Source organism: Coptis chinensis, chromosome 3, assembly GCF_015680905.1.
Source record: "Coptis chinensis isolate HL-2020 chromosome 3, ASM1568090v1, whole genome shotgun sequence".
NCBI lineage: Eukaryota > Viridiplantae > Streptophyta > Magnoliopsida > Ranunculales > Ranunculaceae > Coptis > Coptis chinensis.
Genome location: NC_141458.1, coordinates 12,906,064 through 12,924,295, shown reverse-complemented (window position 1 = coordinate 12,924,295; position 18,232 = coordinate 12,906,064). Strand labels below are relative to the sequence as shown.

Sequence of the window (18,232 nt, the reverse complement as noted above, 5' to 3'; positions counted from 1 at the left end):
TTTCTTAACTGGCTCACTTATTTCAATTTTTTAACGTATCGGAAGCAGGGGCACTTCACACCTCAACAACTAAGTGATCATGGACATCTTGGATCTCACCACCTAGTTCGTCAGTTCGGTGCTTGTACACCACCATCTATGTTTCATACTAGTAATGAAATCCAATCTAAAAAGCTAAACGTTTTTCTCAATAAAGACTCATCAAGGGAACCAAGACAGTTGCGTTAGCTACTGGTGCAATAGTTTGAACCACTCTTGGTGTTAGGTGTTATTTAGAAGGGCATATGTCTCTGAAGTTTTGAACCAGTGGATTGTAAATAGATTACTTGTAGGTTGATGGCAAATTGGTGTTTGTTTTGTGTTAGCTACTAGTGCTTATTTTGTGTTAGGCTGTTAGTTACTGGTGCAAAAGTCGAGTTAATTTTGGTGTTATATTTGATGATTTTGTATCTCTCTCTAATCTTATTTAACTGTTTCATGTTTCTTTCTTTTTTTGCCTGTTAGTGGAAATCACAATGGGTGGAGGGAAAATAAAATTGGGAATGAAACAAAAGTACTCATGAAACAGTAGCGGAGGCGAAAATTATTTAGGCTTTATTTTGTTAGTGGAAATCCTAGTTAGCATAAATTTAGTCAAATTGGGGTAACCACGTCAGTTAGTGTTGTTTGTTGGTAAAACTGTTGGTGCTCGTCGAGAATGCTCCTAGTGAAACACGTCAGTCCCTTTTTTTCTCTTAGATGGACACCTCAGCTTTTACAATGATTCGGCAGAAAAAAAAAACAAACAAACTCACGCCCAGTTTTGGGAACTGTTCGCGTAGAAAGTCGAAAGAATACATGCATCTTTATGTCATATTTAGAAGTTATGCATGATTATTTGTGGTTGTTTTGGTTTTTAATTGATATTTGGAAGTATCTATTATAAAACTTGAAGAAGAGTGAATTGTTTGATGTCATATCTTTGCTCATACATACCAAAATAATCTATTCATTAGAGAATAAAAAGGTAAAACATATACATTGTCGTGATAACAAATTACCCTTTTTTTTATTTTCTTTGATGTTCTTATATCATGCATATTCATTAAGTTCATTAATTTAGATAGAAAGCAGAAGAAGAAGAACTTCTCAATGAAACCCAAAGTTTCAATCTTTTTCTCTCCCCTCACCTTAATTCACATGTTACGCCGGGATTTTTTTATTAAAATGACTTTTTCACTCCTAAGGCAGAGACTCTTAGTCCTCTAAATACGAAGATGAGTAGCCTTAGAGAACTGAAAAGTGAAAAGCCAATCTCGATATGTAAAAACATTACTACTTTTTCTATCTCTTATCGTAGTTGACTAGAATAAGGCAATCTGGATGCTATCGAAGAGCTAAGGAGAGATAGAGATAAGCAGGGAAAGGGGACCTGACACTCTTAATAAGATACATACCATATAGTGAGGGATGCCCGGGGGAGCTCGAACCTATCTATGTCAACGAGGAGATCGTTGTATTCATGTAGCTAAGTGAATGTGACTTTGTGGGCTTCTCCCAAGTAAGGATAGATAGTGAAACCTTGAGGTTTAGGACTCACTATGCATTTCCTTCCCTCTAGATAGATGGATAAAGTCCTTCCTATCCTAAGATCAGGTTTTTCTTACTTAGGCAGAGTTATCTCATCTTTGATCTGTCCTTAGGTTGGGGCCAATGAGGCTAAAAAGTTAGAAGTCTTATCCTCTACCTTTTTTCAAGCAATCCAATCTATCAAAAGGTGAGTCCAAAAACCAATCAATTCTTTGTGAAATTAAAAAGAGCAGCCAACACTTTTTATTATATTAATTATTAGTGGGTAGGTGAAACTTTTCTTGAAATATAGACAAAATTAGAGATGAAAAAGACGCTAGGATTAGCAAAAGATCATTGATCATACTTTCTTGCCTTCGCCACTACTGAGTAAGAGGGATTTCTACATGCCTTAGATCACTATCGAGGAAGAGAACCTCATAGCACAGACAATCCTTACCTGTGAAGGTAGTTTACTTACTCTAACAAGTAAGGAAGCTCAGGCGTCTTACAAATTACAAAATGCTACCTTGGAATAAAAAGTACAAGAAAAGATGTCTTCATCTACAATGAACATTCATCTCATGTTTACTAGCTTTGAGTCCATACGTAAATCTGTCCTCCGCTTGTTGCTGCTGCCAATGTCCCAACTTCATAGGGGTGAGCAGCAAACCGGCATGGTATTGCAGACATGTCAGAGCTCTGCAAAGTCGTTATGTCTCTGTCAGTCGAGATGACATCCACTGCCCTTTTCATGTTTCCAACGAACAGATAGGAATCGTCCCATCCCCATATCGCTCTGTAGTGGTCCAATGAAAGGTAAATGTTATAGGCATTTTATGATGTCAAACATACATGTAAGAGAGAGCTACATTATCAAGTAATTGACATAATATTCTTGGGGTGTGTGAATATGGCGGTAGTGATTTGCCCCATGATTATTGAAGAGGAACTAAAGGTCCAACGTGACAGAAGTGCTCTTGATCTGATCAAAGTTACTAGCAAGAAACAATCTACAGCATTTTGGTCCAAGAAAGGAATGATTTATTATTTGAATTGAATCTTGAAATTGCAGGAACATAAATATAATAAACTAGAGGGAAGCACCTCAATAAATGATCTTCAAGAAAAACGTACCTGAAAGAAGAAATCCATCTCCCAGTATGATTATTATGAAAAACCATAGATGTGTTCATGAAATCAGCTCCACTCAGTATTCCAACATGGTCGTCGAGACTACAAGATAATAAAACAGAGAGGATCAGCATACAGCTTCCTAATGTTATTTCCAAACAGCATTTTCCAACTTTATATCCATAGGCATCTAAATAAAACGTAAGACTGCCCTCTCATTTGACCTTACTGTCAGACTACGGAGCTCCAACTTGAACTGGTGCGTGTAAAATTCAATGCATGTCATATCCTACCTTACCTTGTTATGTGGCAAGTGGCACATTATATTCAAGAGAATCAAGACACATCTCATAAAAGATGAAGGACGAAAGCACAAATTTGTCCTCGTATAACTCCACAATACTGAAAATATGTGCATTAACAAAACTTTCCCTACTGTAGAAGTGATTCACAAAGTGACAGCAGTGGAAGTCATCTTTGAACCAACTAGAATGGTCTCACAACCCTTAATCCTTGAACCAAATCACAGTATCAACTCACCTGTCGTATTTGAAGTTTTCAAAAACATTATGATTTATTTTAGATTGTTTGACGACTAAATAATAAAGATTGGACCTAAACTCATACATGAAAAGTCCTCGTCAATAGGTGCAAGAATGTTTATTTTATCTGACAAGAGCATAGACTTTAGGAGTTTAGGCCTACATACCACCAGATTAAATCTCAAGGTGAAAACAACAAAGGTCGATGTACTAACAGCTTAACAAGATTCCAATAATGTCGTGTACTTCACAGAATATTAAACAAACAATATAAACGTTAAGTACAAACCTTGTAGTCGCGAGACAACTTCCAGTAGGTGAGAAGTACGCGGAATGAACGGCCCTTTTATGATCAACAATCTTCAAGTATTTCGGTCTGCGTGCATCTGTGTGTCTCAAATCCCATATGCAGGCACTCCCATCTGTAGAACTTGTTGCCATTAAGTTTGTGTTTTCAGGGTTGAAATCTATGGTGTTAATTCTACTATCATGTAACATCCATGAACTGGACGATTTTCCAACTCTTGTATCCCAAAAATTCACCATACCATTATTACCCTCACTAAAACATAACCCATTCGGGTCTTGTGGCCGTTGAGAAAGAGAAAAAATGGCACCATCAGTTGAATAAACTAGATCAAAGGATTCCTTCTCAAAATCCAAGAGACGGATGAACCCATCATAACAGCTTGAGAACACCTGTATACCAAAATTGAGTACACATTCATTTCTACGGCTAAAACAGACCAACTCAACATATAAAATTTAACAATCTAGTTAAACAGGTTTGCCAGTAACAAAGGCTCAGACAACAGCATTTCCAAGTACAGGTATGATAGTAGTTAACAATTTTTCTTACCAAAATTAGCTAGTCTCAAAGGTTTCACAGTTTCACTTATCATAGTAATCACTAATCAATTATTTGATCTTTATTTGCTAAACTTTTAAGATTATAACCAATCATGGTGATCTCTACAACAATCTAATGCCAAATTAACAAGAAGAAAATGCAAAGTGTGATAATAATAAAAAAACCAACTTGATTCAAAATAAACTACAACTTGGGCGTACCTTTGACAACGAAAAGGGTTGAATTGAAAACCCAGAAACAGGAGCCCTATGAGGTTGATACAAATAAATCCCATCATTTCTCCCCTCATCTTGTTCACTCTCCACATCCCAAAACACAACATTCCCAAATTTATTCCCCGCAACAATCATTGTCCGATCTTTACAAGGAAAAAACTTCACATTCAATATCTTTCCAGGCATAACTCGCGCAATATTCTCCGGTTTCAAAATCATTGACCCCAAATCCAAACAGCCCTCATTTCCCACAACAACACCGCCACTCTTTACATTCAAAGGTGCATTATCAGACATATCTTTAACAGTGTCGATAAGAAGTCGGTCAGATGCTGATGAGTCATCACCCATGTATGCTTGTTTCATTGTAAGTGGGCCTAGTTTTGTAAGTATAGATTTTGGCGGAGGAGTTTTTGGGGAATTCTTAGTAGGGGAGGAGAAATTGTCGTCTTGGAAACTGGTTTCTGGCGGAAGACCTTGGGATCGAAGGGAGCAACGGATTACTATTGGGGCAGTTTTGGATTTTGGTTTTTTGTCTGGGCTTGTTTTGTATACTTTGCTTTCGTTTCTGCAATTGTTAAAATGGTAGTTATAATTAAGTTAAAGTTGTATATACAATATGGAGAGAGAAAGAGAGATACACTTACCTGAGACGCTTGTTGTTGGTGGAAGAAGAGAGTTGGAGAGCTTTGGAATGGAGTTTGAGGGAAGTCATCATTTCGTCGTTTCGTTTTATGTTTTCGAGTCGCTTCCGCTCGTACTCTGTTAGAGATTGAGACGCCATTTTTATTAGAGAGACTAGTTTGTTTGTGTGTGTGTGTGAGAGTGAAATGAGTTTATTTCTTTTTTGGGAAGTTGGAAATGAGATAGTAAGTGGGGTAACTGATTAAAGCGGGAAATAAATGTAATGGCGGGAAATAAACAGAATCTTCTGGTGTACAGTACACTTCCCTTTTTAGTGCTCATGCATGAGGAGTGACCAAATTGGCGCCAGCACCTAGGTTGAGTAACTCAGTAAGGGGAGATTTCCCTGTATCACATACTATGATACTAATGTCATTACTTTTTGACAAAACAAATTTGTACCGAGTACTGAGTACTCGGTGTAACTCAAGTCTGGGGGATGTTGGAAAGGTAGCGTAGCACAAAAAGGAGGAGGCAATTCAACAACAGTTTTAGAGTCTTCAGATTGGGTTGACATATACAACTATATATACAAGAGATTAACCATACTTCGTTAGCACTTGGGTTATTATTAGGAAAAGCTGGCAGTCAAGAGCATTCCCAATGCAAGTCAAAATGAATGGGAATTGAGAATTTTCACCTCCAAATGTTAAAAAATCCTTGCCCAATGCAAGGGTGATTATCGGGGTGACTTATTCACTAAGTTAAAACGAGAGTGAAACTTGCGACCGAGATAGTAGCTGAGTTGGGTACTTCGGACGGAATGTTGTGTGTGTGTGTTTTTTTTTTAATTTTTTCAGTTTTTTTTTCGAACGGAATGTTTCATTCTGTCTCAGGTGTTTTTCGACTTTTTTTTTTTAAAACTTCAGACGAGATGTTTAATTCCGTCCGGCACGTTTTTTTTTTTTTTTTTTTACATTCAAACAGAATCAAATATCCCATCCGAAAATAATAATCACTTTTGTATTGGGCAGTCTCACCTTGTTTTTCACCAAAACAGTAGAAAATAAGAGAAATTGAATCTACGTAGAGGTAAATATTAGCGACTTGCATTGGGAATGCTATTACGGAGTGGGAAAATAATCATCTGTATAATTAACTGGATTGTTTTATTGTTGTGCGTACAAGGCAGACAAGAAAAACTCTTCTGAACCAAATTTATTAGGCTAAATCTACTGTGCGCGAGAAGTAGTGCTCAATTTATTATTGTGTCAAAATGCGTTGGATACTTTAGCTGGATGGCCGAAACTTCTGATGTACATCGAAATTCAGAGGTCCATTAATGCATGAACATATTGGGCCTGCTATGCTTTGAAGCCCAAAGTCCACTACAATTTACTTCTACACTTCTACTAACCCCTTCTAATGGCTGATCCCATTTTCTCTTGTTATTCCAAACACAAAAACTGACAAAAGAAAACAACTTTAGAGAGCCATGAAGTTTAACAGAGCGTTCACTCTTCACAAGCTCTCAAATCTCCATGCTATTACTCAAGGTAACAACAAGTCTCTCTACTCATCTCTTTCTTCTTCCATCACTCACTTAGAAGCCCAACCTCAACCTTCCTTAGAAACATTGAATAATGATCCCCAACTTAACTTTTCTTCTCCAACTTTGATTAAAAACACTCTCTTTGAGTATAGAAACAAGCCTATTGAACTTTTAAAGTTAATTGACAACTTGGGCACTGCTCATTTTGATCTGAACTGCTTTTGTTTAGCTGTTAGTATACTTTCTAGCCTTAACTCACCTCAACATGCTATACAACTAATGAAGAAAGGTATCGAAAAAGGGTATGTGAAATCGAATAATGAAGTTTTTAAAGAGTTTGAGAGCTTGGAAATGTCGAATACTACGACATTGGTTTACGATATTTTGATTAGTACTTATTGTAAGTTGAAGAAAGCTGAGGAGGGGTTAGAGTGTTTTTATTTTATGATGGATAGAAATGTTGTTCCCAAGATTGAAACTTGTAATGAGTTGTTAAGTTTGCTTTCTAAGCAAAATAAGACGCAAATGGTTTGGGTTTTGTATGCTGAGATGTATAAGTTGAAGATGAAATCGACTGTTGTTACATTTAATGTAATGATAAATGTGTTGTGTAAAGAAGGGAAGATGAAGAAAGCGAAAGCGTTTATGGGATTTATGGAAGATTTGGGGTTTAAACCGAATGCTATTACGTATAACACGATTATTCATAGGTATTGTTTGAATGGGAAACTTGAATCAGCTCAAGAGATGGTTGGGTGTATGAAGCAGAAAGGTGTTAAACTGGATTCTTATACATTTGGGTCAATTATAAGTGCGCTGTGCAAGCTGGGAAGACTTGAAGAAGCGGTGGCCTTGTTTGAGAAAATGTCTCAAAACAAGTTGGTTCCGAGTGCCGTAACTTACAATACTTTGATTGACGCGTATTGCAACAAAGGGAATTTGGTTATAGCATTCAAGTACAGAGATGAGATGGTAAAAAAAGGTATTCATCCTACTCTTTTGACCTACAATGTATTGATTCATGCGCTGTTTATGGAAGGAAAGATGACTGAAGTTGATCGTTTGATGAAGGAATTGGAACAGAAAAACATGGTGCCCGATAATATTACGTATAACATTTTGATCAATGGGTACAGCAAGGAAGGGAATGCGAGAAAAGCCTTTGAACTCCATGAAGAGATGTTGAGTAAAGGGATTACTCCTACAGTGGGTACTTACACATCACTTATCTACGTTCTTGGTAAACGGAAAAGAATGAATGAAGCAGATGAGTTGTTTGAGCAGATTAAGAGTAAAGGATTATCTCCTGATATGATAATGTTTAACACCTTAATAGATGGTCATTGCATTAATAAGAATATGGAGCGTGCTTTCATGCTTTTGAAGGAAATGGACGAAAAGAAGGTTGCTCCTGACGAGGTAACATACAATACCTTAATGCAAGGGCTTTGCAGGGTGGGGAAAGTTGAGGATGCTCGTGGACTTCTTAACGAGATGAAGGAAAGGGGAATTAAACCTGACCATATTAGCTACAACACCCTTATTTCTGGTTATAGTAGGAAGGGTGATATAAAGGATGCTTTTTCGGTTCGGGATGAGATGCTGAACAAAGGTTTCAATCCCACTCTTCTGACATATAATGCACTTATTCAAGGTTTGTGCAAGAACAAGGATGGGAATCACGCTGAAGAACTGTTAAAAGAAATGTTAAGCAAAGGCATCACTCCTGATGACAGCACCTACATATCTTTAGTTGAAGGGATGGGAAAAGATGAAAACCTTGTTGAGAAGTGCCAAGTTTCATGAATTGACTGGCTTTTTCCTGAAACTTGGTCTTGCCAAATTTTTAGTAATGGCAATGACAGTTTACAGTTGTTCTGCTACTACAGTGACCATTTCTCATCTGTTGCAACATTCACGAATTTGGATTATCCCGAGGAAAATATGAGAAAGCATTTTGGTGAGTACATCCATTCATCCTTTTTTTCCTTTTATTTTTTTAATTATTTATTTAATCATGAAAAGTCTATATATTTTATTTGGATTCATGTATATGATGAGTCTAATATATTGGAGTATCTGGTTTCACATGAACAATGGCAATGTCACCGAAACAAAGCGAAACTATCTGATAGTTATATATAAAAATTTACGTTTCCTTTACTTTTTTCATCTCTATAATTTTCGTTCACCATCTTTTTTAGAACTTGGAGTTTAGGAGTTTTGGTTCTATTGCTTGCCTTGCATTCTTTTTGCTAAGAGGAGAAGATGTAACCATGTTATATCAGTCTACTGATAAAAATAAAAGAAAAATAGAAGACCAAATTGTGTCAGAGAGCTCTTATAACCCTTTGGAATGTTACTCTGAAATTCCAGTCCCACGCTGGGACAACCGAAGATATACCAATCTGAGTGACTAAATATCTCTTTCCAACAACATCCATCATAACGAAATTCTTTCCTAATCCATCTCAAGACTGCTAACTATGTCGACCAAGTAAACTTGCCACAAACACTTTCCTGCACACTTCCCTAGCAATTCAAAGCCACAGTTGATGTTTATCAATTAAGCGCTGAGAGCCTGAGATAAAGTAAGTCCATGCAGTGCTTGAGTCACTTAGAATGATTTCCTTGAATCGTACATATTTGTAAATTCTCGTTGCTCTGATCGTGTCTTTCTCAAAAAGAAAATTTATCACTGAGATCATCTTCTGTAGATTGTGTGCCACAGCTAGTCTGTTACAGGCTGGACAACATTTTCATACAAACTATCTACAGAACTTGTAAGCAATTCCAAATCTTATTGGAATACCAGTACTTAATTTTAAGTTGAGAATATATCATTGGTTGCCGTTTTCTTGGAGTTAATCACTATTTTTGGCAGTTTAGCAAACTGCTAAATTTTGTGCTTGCCATTTTCTTAGAGATGAACTTCTATAACTAAACCACTTATTTCCTCTTGTACTCTATCACTACACACAGACTTTCAGCATCATAATATTCTATTAAATACTTCTCAAAGTTTCTTTCTTCCACAAATATGTTTGGTACAATGAAAGCATTGATGACGTGATGTTCTTTCTTCCATGCAAGTTATCTTCCTCCTGGACAAACATATGGTAACTTTGCAGAGCGCCCATTTTTTCAATTCCAGGAAAGTTGACATTGGCCTGAGCAACAAGCATATGTGGTTGGATATAAAGCGAGCAAGTATGAGAACAGCCAATGAGGATGATCAGGTGGAAGAAGTTGTACTTTTTGTGCTGGTGCCACATTTTTAGAGATGGTATTGCAAACAGAAGCTGAACTTTGTGCAACTTAGTCATGTTGCCAGCTTTATGCTTGTTTATTCCAGTTTGCTCCGTATTCACTAGGAAGTATGCTCTTCAAGAGAATTGGCGATTCCGAGCTTTAAAAGTTCATTCAACACACAAGGATCATATCACGGGTAACTAATGATGCAGTGCACCCTAAGGCTGAATGAAATTATGTTCAACTCTATGGTGGTCGTTAAAACTGATTGAAAGATTGTGAAAAGCAACCAGAGAATAGGAATCTCTTCATGGCGTTGAAATAGATCACTGGGTAATGCTGGAAATTCGAAAGAAACCATCATTCTGAGATTTTCTCTCATGAGGATTATTGACTGAACAGAACAAATTTTCCTTTATGCGATTTTATCATCTCAATTTCCCCCCTCTTTTAGAAGTGGTAAGCTTTGGACTTAAGGCAAGCAAGCTCGCTCCAGAAATCAGAAGTCTCTCAGTCTCTCCTCTTTGCTAGCTCATAGTTAGTGAATGTTAACTTTGGTAAATTGTTTGAACCTAAGGTACACGAGTACCTTTATAGTCTCACTAGTCAAATTCCTAATCGGGCAAAAACCATGATGCTTACTGGGTTGGTTATATTTTATTAGGACCAAGGCCTAAAATATCGAATTCGGTGAATATTTTGATGTATCCAAAAACTGATATATATCGGATATATTAGAAATATCTATTTTTTAGTTGACTATTAAAAATTTTGTTTTGTATGTTGTTATATTGGAAATATCGTAAATTATATCGCAAATATCATCAATTATATCGGGAATATCGTTAATATATTTGTCAAAGTCAATAATATTTGGTCAAAGTCAACAATTTATATCGTATATATCGGTTGATATATATTGTTATATTGGAAATTGTGATATATATCGGAAAAAAATTCAATATTCAGTTGAGATATATTGAATATATCTATATCGGTGTACCAAAAAAAATGATATATATCGGTAATATATCAAATATATCAATGATATTTTGGGCATTGGTTAGGACCACGGCATAGCAAGTCTTATATTTTCCCTTTTCGGGAAAATGGCCAAAAAATACATTGAACTTTGGCACTTGGTTTTAAAAGAGACAACGTACTATTCAAATTAACATTGTACTTTCACAAATTTTCAATTTAGGCATTCCGTCCAATTAATTGGATGTCATTATTTCATGGACCGTTAAAAATTTCTCCAATTCTAATTTGTCTATGTGGCAGTTGTTTAGACCATAGTACAAAATATCCCGATATATCGCGATATTTGGGGATATCTATCCAGATTTCAAAAAAAGATATATAAATATCACGATATGTTAAGAGATATATACGACTGCAAATATCGGCAATATTTTGACGATATTTGCAATATTTGTGATATTTGTGATATTTAGCGATATTTTGTGTATATAACAATTTTATTTAATATTTACCATTATATTTTAAATAAATATAAATAATATATCATGATAGATCAATAAATATCTACAATATATACGATATTTGTCGATATTTTAGATATATCCACGATATTTGCATGTGAAACAATGTCAAATATCCCAAAAGAGAGGGATATATCCACGATACATATCCAGAAATTGAGTATCGATAAATACCCATATCCTGATATTTTGTACTATGGTTTAGACCATGAGTGCCATCATTTTTGACACACCAACTCATCAAATTACAATTAATATATCGGTTAAACCAAATTTTGAGATCCAATTAATAGATGTTGTTCATTTACATTTATCAAATTACAACTAATTAGCATGAATTCAGTGTAAGAGATGCAAGCTTATCTAGTTCTCTTCTAATAAGAGCACTAGTTGTAAATTCTTCAAATTTGAACTCTGGGTATTCATTAATCTGGCTTCTTATTGAAACCAACCAGTCTTTTTCTTTCTTTGTTGTGTTCATAAGTTGTAGTGAGTAGTGCTCACTAAATTCTCCATTAAATGCAAAACAACAAACAACAAAGAGAATTAAAACCATACCCATTACTCAAAATTGAATAATTTTGAATGGAAAACATCAAATTTTCGTTAATACCGAGAACTAGAAAAAGATTGTTTTGACTGTGTTACAAAATATTTTTAAATTTTGAGATTTTGAAATTTGGTTTAACCGATATATCAGTTGTAATTTGATGAGTTGGTGTGTTGAAATGTTGGATGGATGCCACCTCATGATCTAAACAACTGCCACATAGACAAATTAGAATCGGGAAAATTTTTAACGATGTAATGTAAGCTGATCCAATTAATTGGACTAAATTGAAACTTTGTGAAAGTACAGTGTTTTTGAATAAAAAAAAATTACGTTGACCGTTTTGAAATACAAAGTTCACTGTATTTTTTTTTGGTCATTTTCCCTTTTCTCTCACTAGTAATGGCGCGAACTGCAACTTTTGACATATTATTCATGGCACCACACACCCATATGACATTCACACTTCGGTCTTTTTTTTTGTTGGAATACTACTATCTAGAGGTTTTAGGAAAATCCTTTATAACAATCATTGGAAGTTCGATCCATATATTAGGCACCTATGTGTTTTAGAACGATGGTAGTTAAGTCGTCAAAGTTCCACAAACAACACGAAGTATTGTGTCTTGTGAGTACGTTATTCAGTCGATCCGGAAACTCAACCTCTTGGATGCTGTGAAGTGCAGATATATATCAGAAAGCTCTTATGGCCTGTAGATTTCAAACAACTACATTGGAGCACAAAATGCCTTTTGAAAGAGAGACGGAAAATGCCTTTTGAAAGAAAGACGGAAAATCTTTCTCCAAGAGGTTGATTCAGGAGGGAGTGCATCTTCATTACCTGATAAGGCTGATAGTACAGCTTAAGCCATGACTTTTCCTAGCCAACCACGGTAGAGCAACCCCTTTGCTCCTAACCCAGTAAATACCCAGTATTTACATCTGCGGTTTCCACTGATGGCACCGTCAACACAACCCTGTACCGGTATTGATCCAAAGGGAGGTAATGGTGACAGGGCCCTGAACAATGATGATTGCAGGCTCTAATGGGTTAATTTGTTTTTTATGATGGTAGGGTTTTCTGTTGATAGTGGACTTGCAGCGTAATTTGTATGGCGCTTGTTTAAACCTTTTGTATAATTTATTGTCCTTGTCATGAATAAAACTTTCACTTCATAAAAAAAACGATAATAACAAATAAATAAAAGAGAGGGAGAGAGACTGTTATACACTTATTTAAAATAACATACTAGAGGGAAAGCCAAGTCCCACGATGAACAATGTTTCATTGTGTCGGCTTGTCTATATTGGTTTGATGAGAATGTACTTTCAATTCCTCAATCAAAGCCGTCAATTGATTGTAAGATGATCCACCGTTTTCCACAGACTTCTTTGCCTTTTCTCCCAACGCTGTAGCTCGCCTTCTCATGCCTTCTGCTGCTTCTCCATTACCCATGAGTTGAGTTACAATTGCCTCTATCCTATCCTTTGTCACTGACACATATTCTACTTCTACCCAAGGACTCCAGACTTTATTGCCTGCACTGATTCCAGTCTTCAGTACCTGAGTGACAAGCTTCTCATTGTAAAACTGCTCGGCAAAAACTGGCCATGTGATCAAGGGAACCCCTGAGGTAATGCCTTCAAGTATTGAGTTCCACCCGCAATGAGTCATGAACCCGCCAACAGCAACATGGTCAAGTATGAGCACTTGAGGTGCCCAATCTCTAATTATCAACCCCTTCCCCTCCATTCTCTTTTCAAAACCTTCGGGTAAGAATTGTTCATTTGCCTTGTTTTTGTCCATTTTTACAACCCAGATAAAAGGTACATGAGAAGCTTCAAGGCCCATTGCAATCTCAAGCAGTTGAGATGTGCCGAAACGACAAACGCTCCCAAATGAGACATAAAGGACTGAATTTGGTTCCTTGGAGTCGAGTGATTTTTTGCTCCCAGCGAGTTTTGCTCCAAGAGCTCCAAGCGAAATTTGGGCCACACACGTTTACACTAAATTCCTACAAAACAGGAGTGAAAACTGTCACAAATTCTCCCTTACGCAATTGCCCTCTACTGAAATCAGAAACTCTTTCAAAGTCATTGACTTCAAAGTTTGGTGCGGGTTTTTGAGACTGTTTTCTACTTGTGATTTCTTTCATCAGTATTTCTCTACTCTCTCACTTTAGGCAAACGATTTTATAGTTTAACCCATTTCTTGAAAGTTTAATTGATTGTTAACGACACAGAAATAGTGCATAGTCAGTTGTCTGTTATTGTTTCTTAGAGTAAAGTTTTGTCGATAAAAGCTGAGTATGTTCCGGAGCAACACTACTAAACTGAATTCATCACATTGACTTGGGGTAATATTAGATGCAAGGTTCATTTCAATTGTGAATTAGAGCTAGCAGTGAAATGTTTTTGCAACAACTAGAAGAACAGTCAAAGCCCAGATGTTCGTGCACAATGGAGAGACACCAAAGCCAAATATAATAAACTGGGCATAAGTGAAAATCTGAAACGTGTGTGAAAAGTTCCCTTTATTCTTTGATTTCTAGTGAGGATAATATAGTATTTAACAAATTGCGAAGAAAATGTGCGAGCTGTCGCACCCTATTTTGATGGAATTTGGGGACACGTGTGTGGTCTAAATTTCGCTTGGAGCTCTTGGAGGAAAACTCGCTGGGAGCAAAAAATCACTCCTTGGAGTCGAGCCAACTCAAACAGTGGTGGTCATCAACGGAGGATTTATTCCTTCTCTCAGCCTTGTAAATGTTGTTTCTACCATAGAGCGAAACTGGACCTATATGCCATGATCTTCTTCCCATCTCCTTCCGGTAGTATTCAACATAATCAGGCTCCAACTCTTGAAAGCTATTCATCAAAACCCCAAAACTCTTTCCATCTACTTCTTCCAATTTGTCGTCGGTTGATGGAGATATATTGTCTGAGACACCGCCATTAAACATCTGTGACTTTGTCAGCTCTATTTGGTCTGGAAGTCCAGGCACCACAAAGACTTCTGAACTGGATGTAACCTTCTTGTGAGGGGCATAACGTTCAATATTTTCAATTAGCAGAGAGTTAAGTAGCTCGCTCCATGCAAACAAAGCCTTTGTATTCCGTATTTCTCAGCAACATTTGTTGTCCAAGGAAAGAACGCATCACTTACAATACAATCGGGACGATGTTCTTGAAGCAGCTGCTCAAATGGTTGTTGAAGCGTGCCAAGAGCCTTGAAGAAGTTCATGAGCATAGCAGGAGATGTAAGAGAACTCGTGCTTTCGCATCCTTCAGGTAACCCGGCTTCTACCGCAGGGAATGGGATCATTTGAAATTCAATATCTAGGCCAGCTTGTTTGTCTCCATCTATACTATCCGTGAAGCGAAGCGCGTTTAAAGGTGTGGTGATTATTGTAGACTTAGTACCACGAGCAGCAAATTGTCTGGTTATATCTATGCATGGAATTATACGACCGTGAGCCATGAGTGGAAAGAAGAAGACGTGAAGTTGCGAAGCTTCAGCTGCCATGTCCAAGAGTACTCGCTGTCAGTAGTGCAAAAGGCTACGGAAGGAAACCGGGAAGGACAAGGAAATTAAACTGATTGTACTGTGGTCTGTGTGAACCGAGCTCCACATATATAATGGTAGCTGTCAGTACCCTCCACTCTCAACCACTCGTGGCAGACCACGTGTTTAGATTACAAGCAGGTCGTGCATACGACCTAAAGTCAAGTCGTCCAAACGACTTATGAAACGTAACCGTTGCAAGCTAGTCAACAGTATCATTAATGAGAGATCATTACTTCGTAACGAAAGAAATAAAAGCAATCATCAAGACAGCGCAAAAAGGGGATCTACGCCTATAAAATGAGGCATCTTCTCCATTCTCAGGGGAGTCTAATTCTCCATCTTCTCGATCATCTATCTCCATCTCCCATCCAATCAACCAATCAAAAGCTTGAACTACATCCGACTTGATTCGAGTTCACTAAAGAACTCGATAACCGAGTTCAGTCGAACAAATACTACATCTACATTGGCGTCGTCTGCTAGTTCGTCTTCTTAAGAAAAAGCATTCAAACCATTTTCTCAAGCCCACGAAATTTGGTAAAACCACCATGAAATAACAGCTCAAAACTTGGTGTGGATTATCAATGGCATCAAGCGAAAAGTCAACGTTCTAAGAGATAAGTCTACATTCAACTATCCTTCATTTATACTAATTTTTAATCTTTGGATTAGTTCGGATAATTTGTGCACACTTCTATGTTGTAAAATATATTTCATACTTACAGATCACTTGCAGTCGATCCAGTACCGACCCGAGGGTTGCAACTATCACCATGTCATAATGTTCCTTTACTTTAATTTAATCAATGACAATCTGAGATCCGTGAATCCAAATTACACGTGTCGCTCCTTACGTGTCAATTAAGGTGTTGGTTCAACCAATATCAAACAGAAATTTCAGAACATGCTAATCTATCTATGAACCTATATCAATGAGGAGAAGCTCACACCAACACAACTCATCACAGAGCTATATCAAAACCTCAGCCAGATCTCATGCAAAGACCTCCGCCTAGTCGTCCATTAGTCTTCCATCAGCCAGGTCGTCATCAATCATGTCGTCTTCCATCAACTAGGTCGTCCATCAGATCAACGCATCATCAGCTCAGGCCGGCCTCAGCTCAGGTCATCCTCAGATCAGCTCATCCTCTAATCAAGTCGTCCTTAGCTCAAGTCATCCGAAGTCAGTCGCCCCTCGGATCAAGTCATCCTCAAGTCAGTCGGGCGGGGCCTACAACCTGGAAGAAGCAACCAATATTCCAACTATCAGTTCAACTCGAACACAATCACTGTCAGTTCAGGTTGTCATCAGTTCACTAGAGCTTGAACTAACATCAATATTCCAGGTCGTTCCAGACTGACCACACCGCAAAGCTCGCGTCGATGATGTCAATCAATCTAAAAAGCTTGCTCGCCATGGAGTTATACCGCACATAAAAGATTGTCAGCATATCCATCATCAATTGAAATAACAAATCAAGGGGAAGCAATACTTTGTCGAATCAAGGAATCAACAATTCCAAACCGAGAAGTATCTAAGTGTTCCCAAATCAACTATAACAATTTAAAGCACGCAATTCCCTCCTCGACGGTTCGCATATACTACAAGCCAGTGAGTCGCTTGAATTGCAAAATGGAAGCTCACTCATTTGCAGTTTATTGCAAGCCAATCAAGTTGGTGGCTAGAACTAGGACAAGTTATTGCCATCTAAACATGTCAATCAAACTCCAACACTGGGGCTAAATAAACAACTTTAACACTCAAAGCTCCAAAACTGGCCTAGCAACATACCGTCAATTCAAGACTAATAACCATAGTGACGCCCCTAAAAGGTTAGCTATCAACCATAGTGACGCCCCCAAAATGCTAACTATCAACAAAAACTCCCTCAAAAGGCGTACAAATTAACTTAACACCAACGCGAGGGTTTTGATTCAACTGTAATTACTACTCAAAGACTAATTATCAATCAAATCCAATCCACGGTACCCCCAAAATGACTACAAATCAACTTAAAGCCTCTGATATGGTTAAGCTTGATTCAACTGTAATTACTACTCAAAAGCTAATTATCAATCAAATCCAATCTACAAACTACGATCTATGCACCACGAGCTACGAGATTTACGATCTATGCACTACGAGCTACGATTTGCGCACTACGACATAGGACCTACCACATCAACTCACAACAAAGCTCTAAGCAATAAACGCAACAATCTCCATTTTTAACTAAGTAAGACACGCGATCTCTTTTATTATCTTTCTTTACACGACTATTCTACAAACAGTGATATAAAGAAAGGGGGTTATGTCAGTACCCTTCACTCTCAACCACTCGTGGCAGACCACGTGTTCAGACTACAAGCAGGTCATGCATACGACCTAAGGTCAGGTCGTCCAAACGGCCTAGGAAACGTAACTGCTGAAAGCTAGTCAACAACATCATTAATGAGAGATCATTACTTTGTAACGGAATGAGTAAAAGCAATCATCAAGACAACGCAAAAGGGGGATCTACGCCTATAAAAAGAGACGTCTTTTCCATTCTCAGGGGAGGCCAATTCTCCATCTTCTCGATCATCTATCTCCATCTCCTATCCAATCAATCAATCAAAAACTTGAACTACGTCCGACTTGATTCAAGTTCACTAAATAACTCGATACGTAGTCAGCTCAACATAACCGATTTCAGTCGAACAAATACTACCTATGGAGTAAATATTTGTGATTAAGCTATGAATAATCGTGCATCACATCGTCTCCTTATACACATGCACCGCAAAGCATTTCTAGGCAATGAATTGGCAAAAATAAAATTAAACAATAAAAATAACTTCTCGTGCACCACATCTACGATAAAATCATTG

General features: G+C 37.4%; 3 protein-coding genes and 1 pseudogene across 7 annotated transcripts; 1 reads left to right on the top strand and 3 right to left on the bottom strand.

Annotated features, from left to right (window-relative positions):
* Window positions 1-1,872: 1,872 nt before the first annotated feature.
* LOC147508024 (uncharacterized) lies at window positions 1,873-5,139 on the bottom strand. Of its 3 annotated transcripts, none has more exons than XM_086599097.1 (6): window positions 4,958-5,139; window positions 4,296-4,878; window positions 3,773-3,923; window positions 3,514-3,646; window positions 2,686-2,784; window positions 1,873-2,347 (listed from the first exon to the last, which is right to left on the bottom strand). In XM_086599097.1, the coding sequence occupies exons 1-6, from the start codon at window positions 5,092-5,094 to the stop codon at window positions 2,140-2,142; spliced, it is 1,311 nt and encodes a 436-aa protein (XP_086455223.1). In that variant the 5' UTR covers window positions 5,095-5,139; the 3' UTR covers window positions 1,873-2,139. The 3 variants fall into 3 exon arrangements, with proteins under 3 accessions (XP_086455223.1, XP_086455224.1, XP_086455222.1); XM_086599098.1 differs by having other exon boundaries at window positions 3,782-3,923; XM_086599096.1 differs by having other exon boundaries at window positions 3,514-3,923.
* A 1,218-nt stretch (window positions 5,140-6,357) lies between these two features.
* LOC147508023 (uncharacterized) lies at window positions 6,358-10,507 on the top strand. 3 transcript variants are annotated; one of them, XM_086600646.1, is made up of 2 exons: window positions 6,358-8,446; window positions 9,641-10,507. In XM_086600646.1, exon 1 carries the CDS (start codon window positions 6,430-6,432, stop codon window positions 8,290-8,292), a length of 1,863 nt encoding a protein of 620 aa, XP_086456772.1. In that variant the 5' UTR covers window positions 6,358-6,429; the 3' UTR covers window positions 8,293-8,446; window positions 9,641-10,507. The 3 variants fall into 3 exon arrangements, with proteins under 3 accessions (XP_086456772.1, XP_086456771.1, XP_086456773.1); XM_086600645.1 differs by having other exon boundaries at window positions 9,580-10,507; XM_086600647.1 differs by lacking the exon at window positions 9,641-10,507 and adding an exon at window positions 9,204-9,567.
* Window positions 10,508-12,922: 2,415 nt separating this feature from the next.
* LOC147508022 (UDP-glucose flavonoid 3-O-glucosyltransferase 7-like) lies at window positions 12,923-13,737 on the bottom strand. The gene has a single exon (XM_086599095.1). The coding sequence runs from the start codon at window positions 13,643-13,645 to the stop codon at window positions 13,079-13,081; it is 567 nt and encodes a 188-aa protein (XP_086455221.1). The 5' UTR covers window positions 13,646-13,737; the 3' UTR covers window positions 12,923-13,078.
* A 573-nt stretch (window positions 13,738-14,310) lies between these two features.
* LOC147508021 (scopoletin glucosyltransferase-like) lies at window positions 14,311-15,435 on the bottom strand (annotated as a pseudogene).
* Between the last annotated feature and the right edge of the window lie 2,797 nt (window positions 15,436-18,232).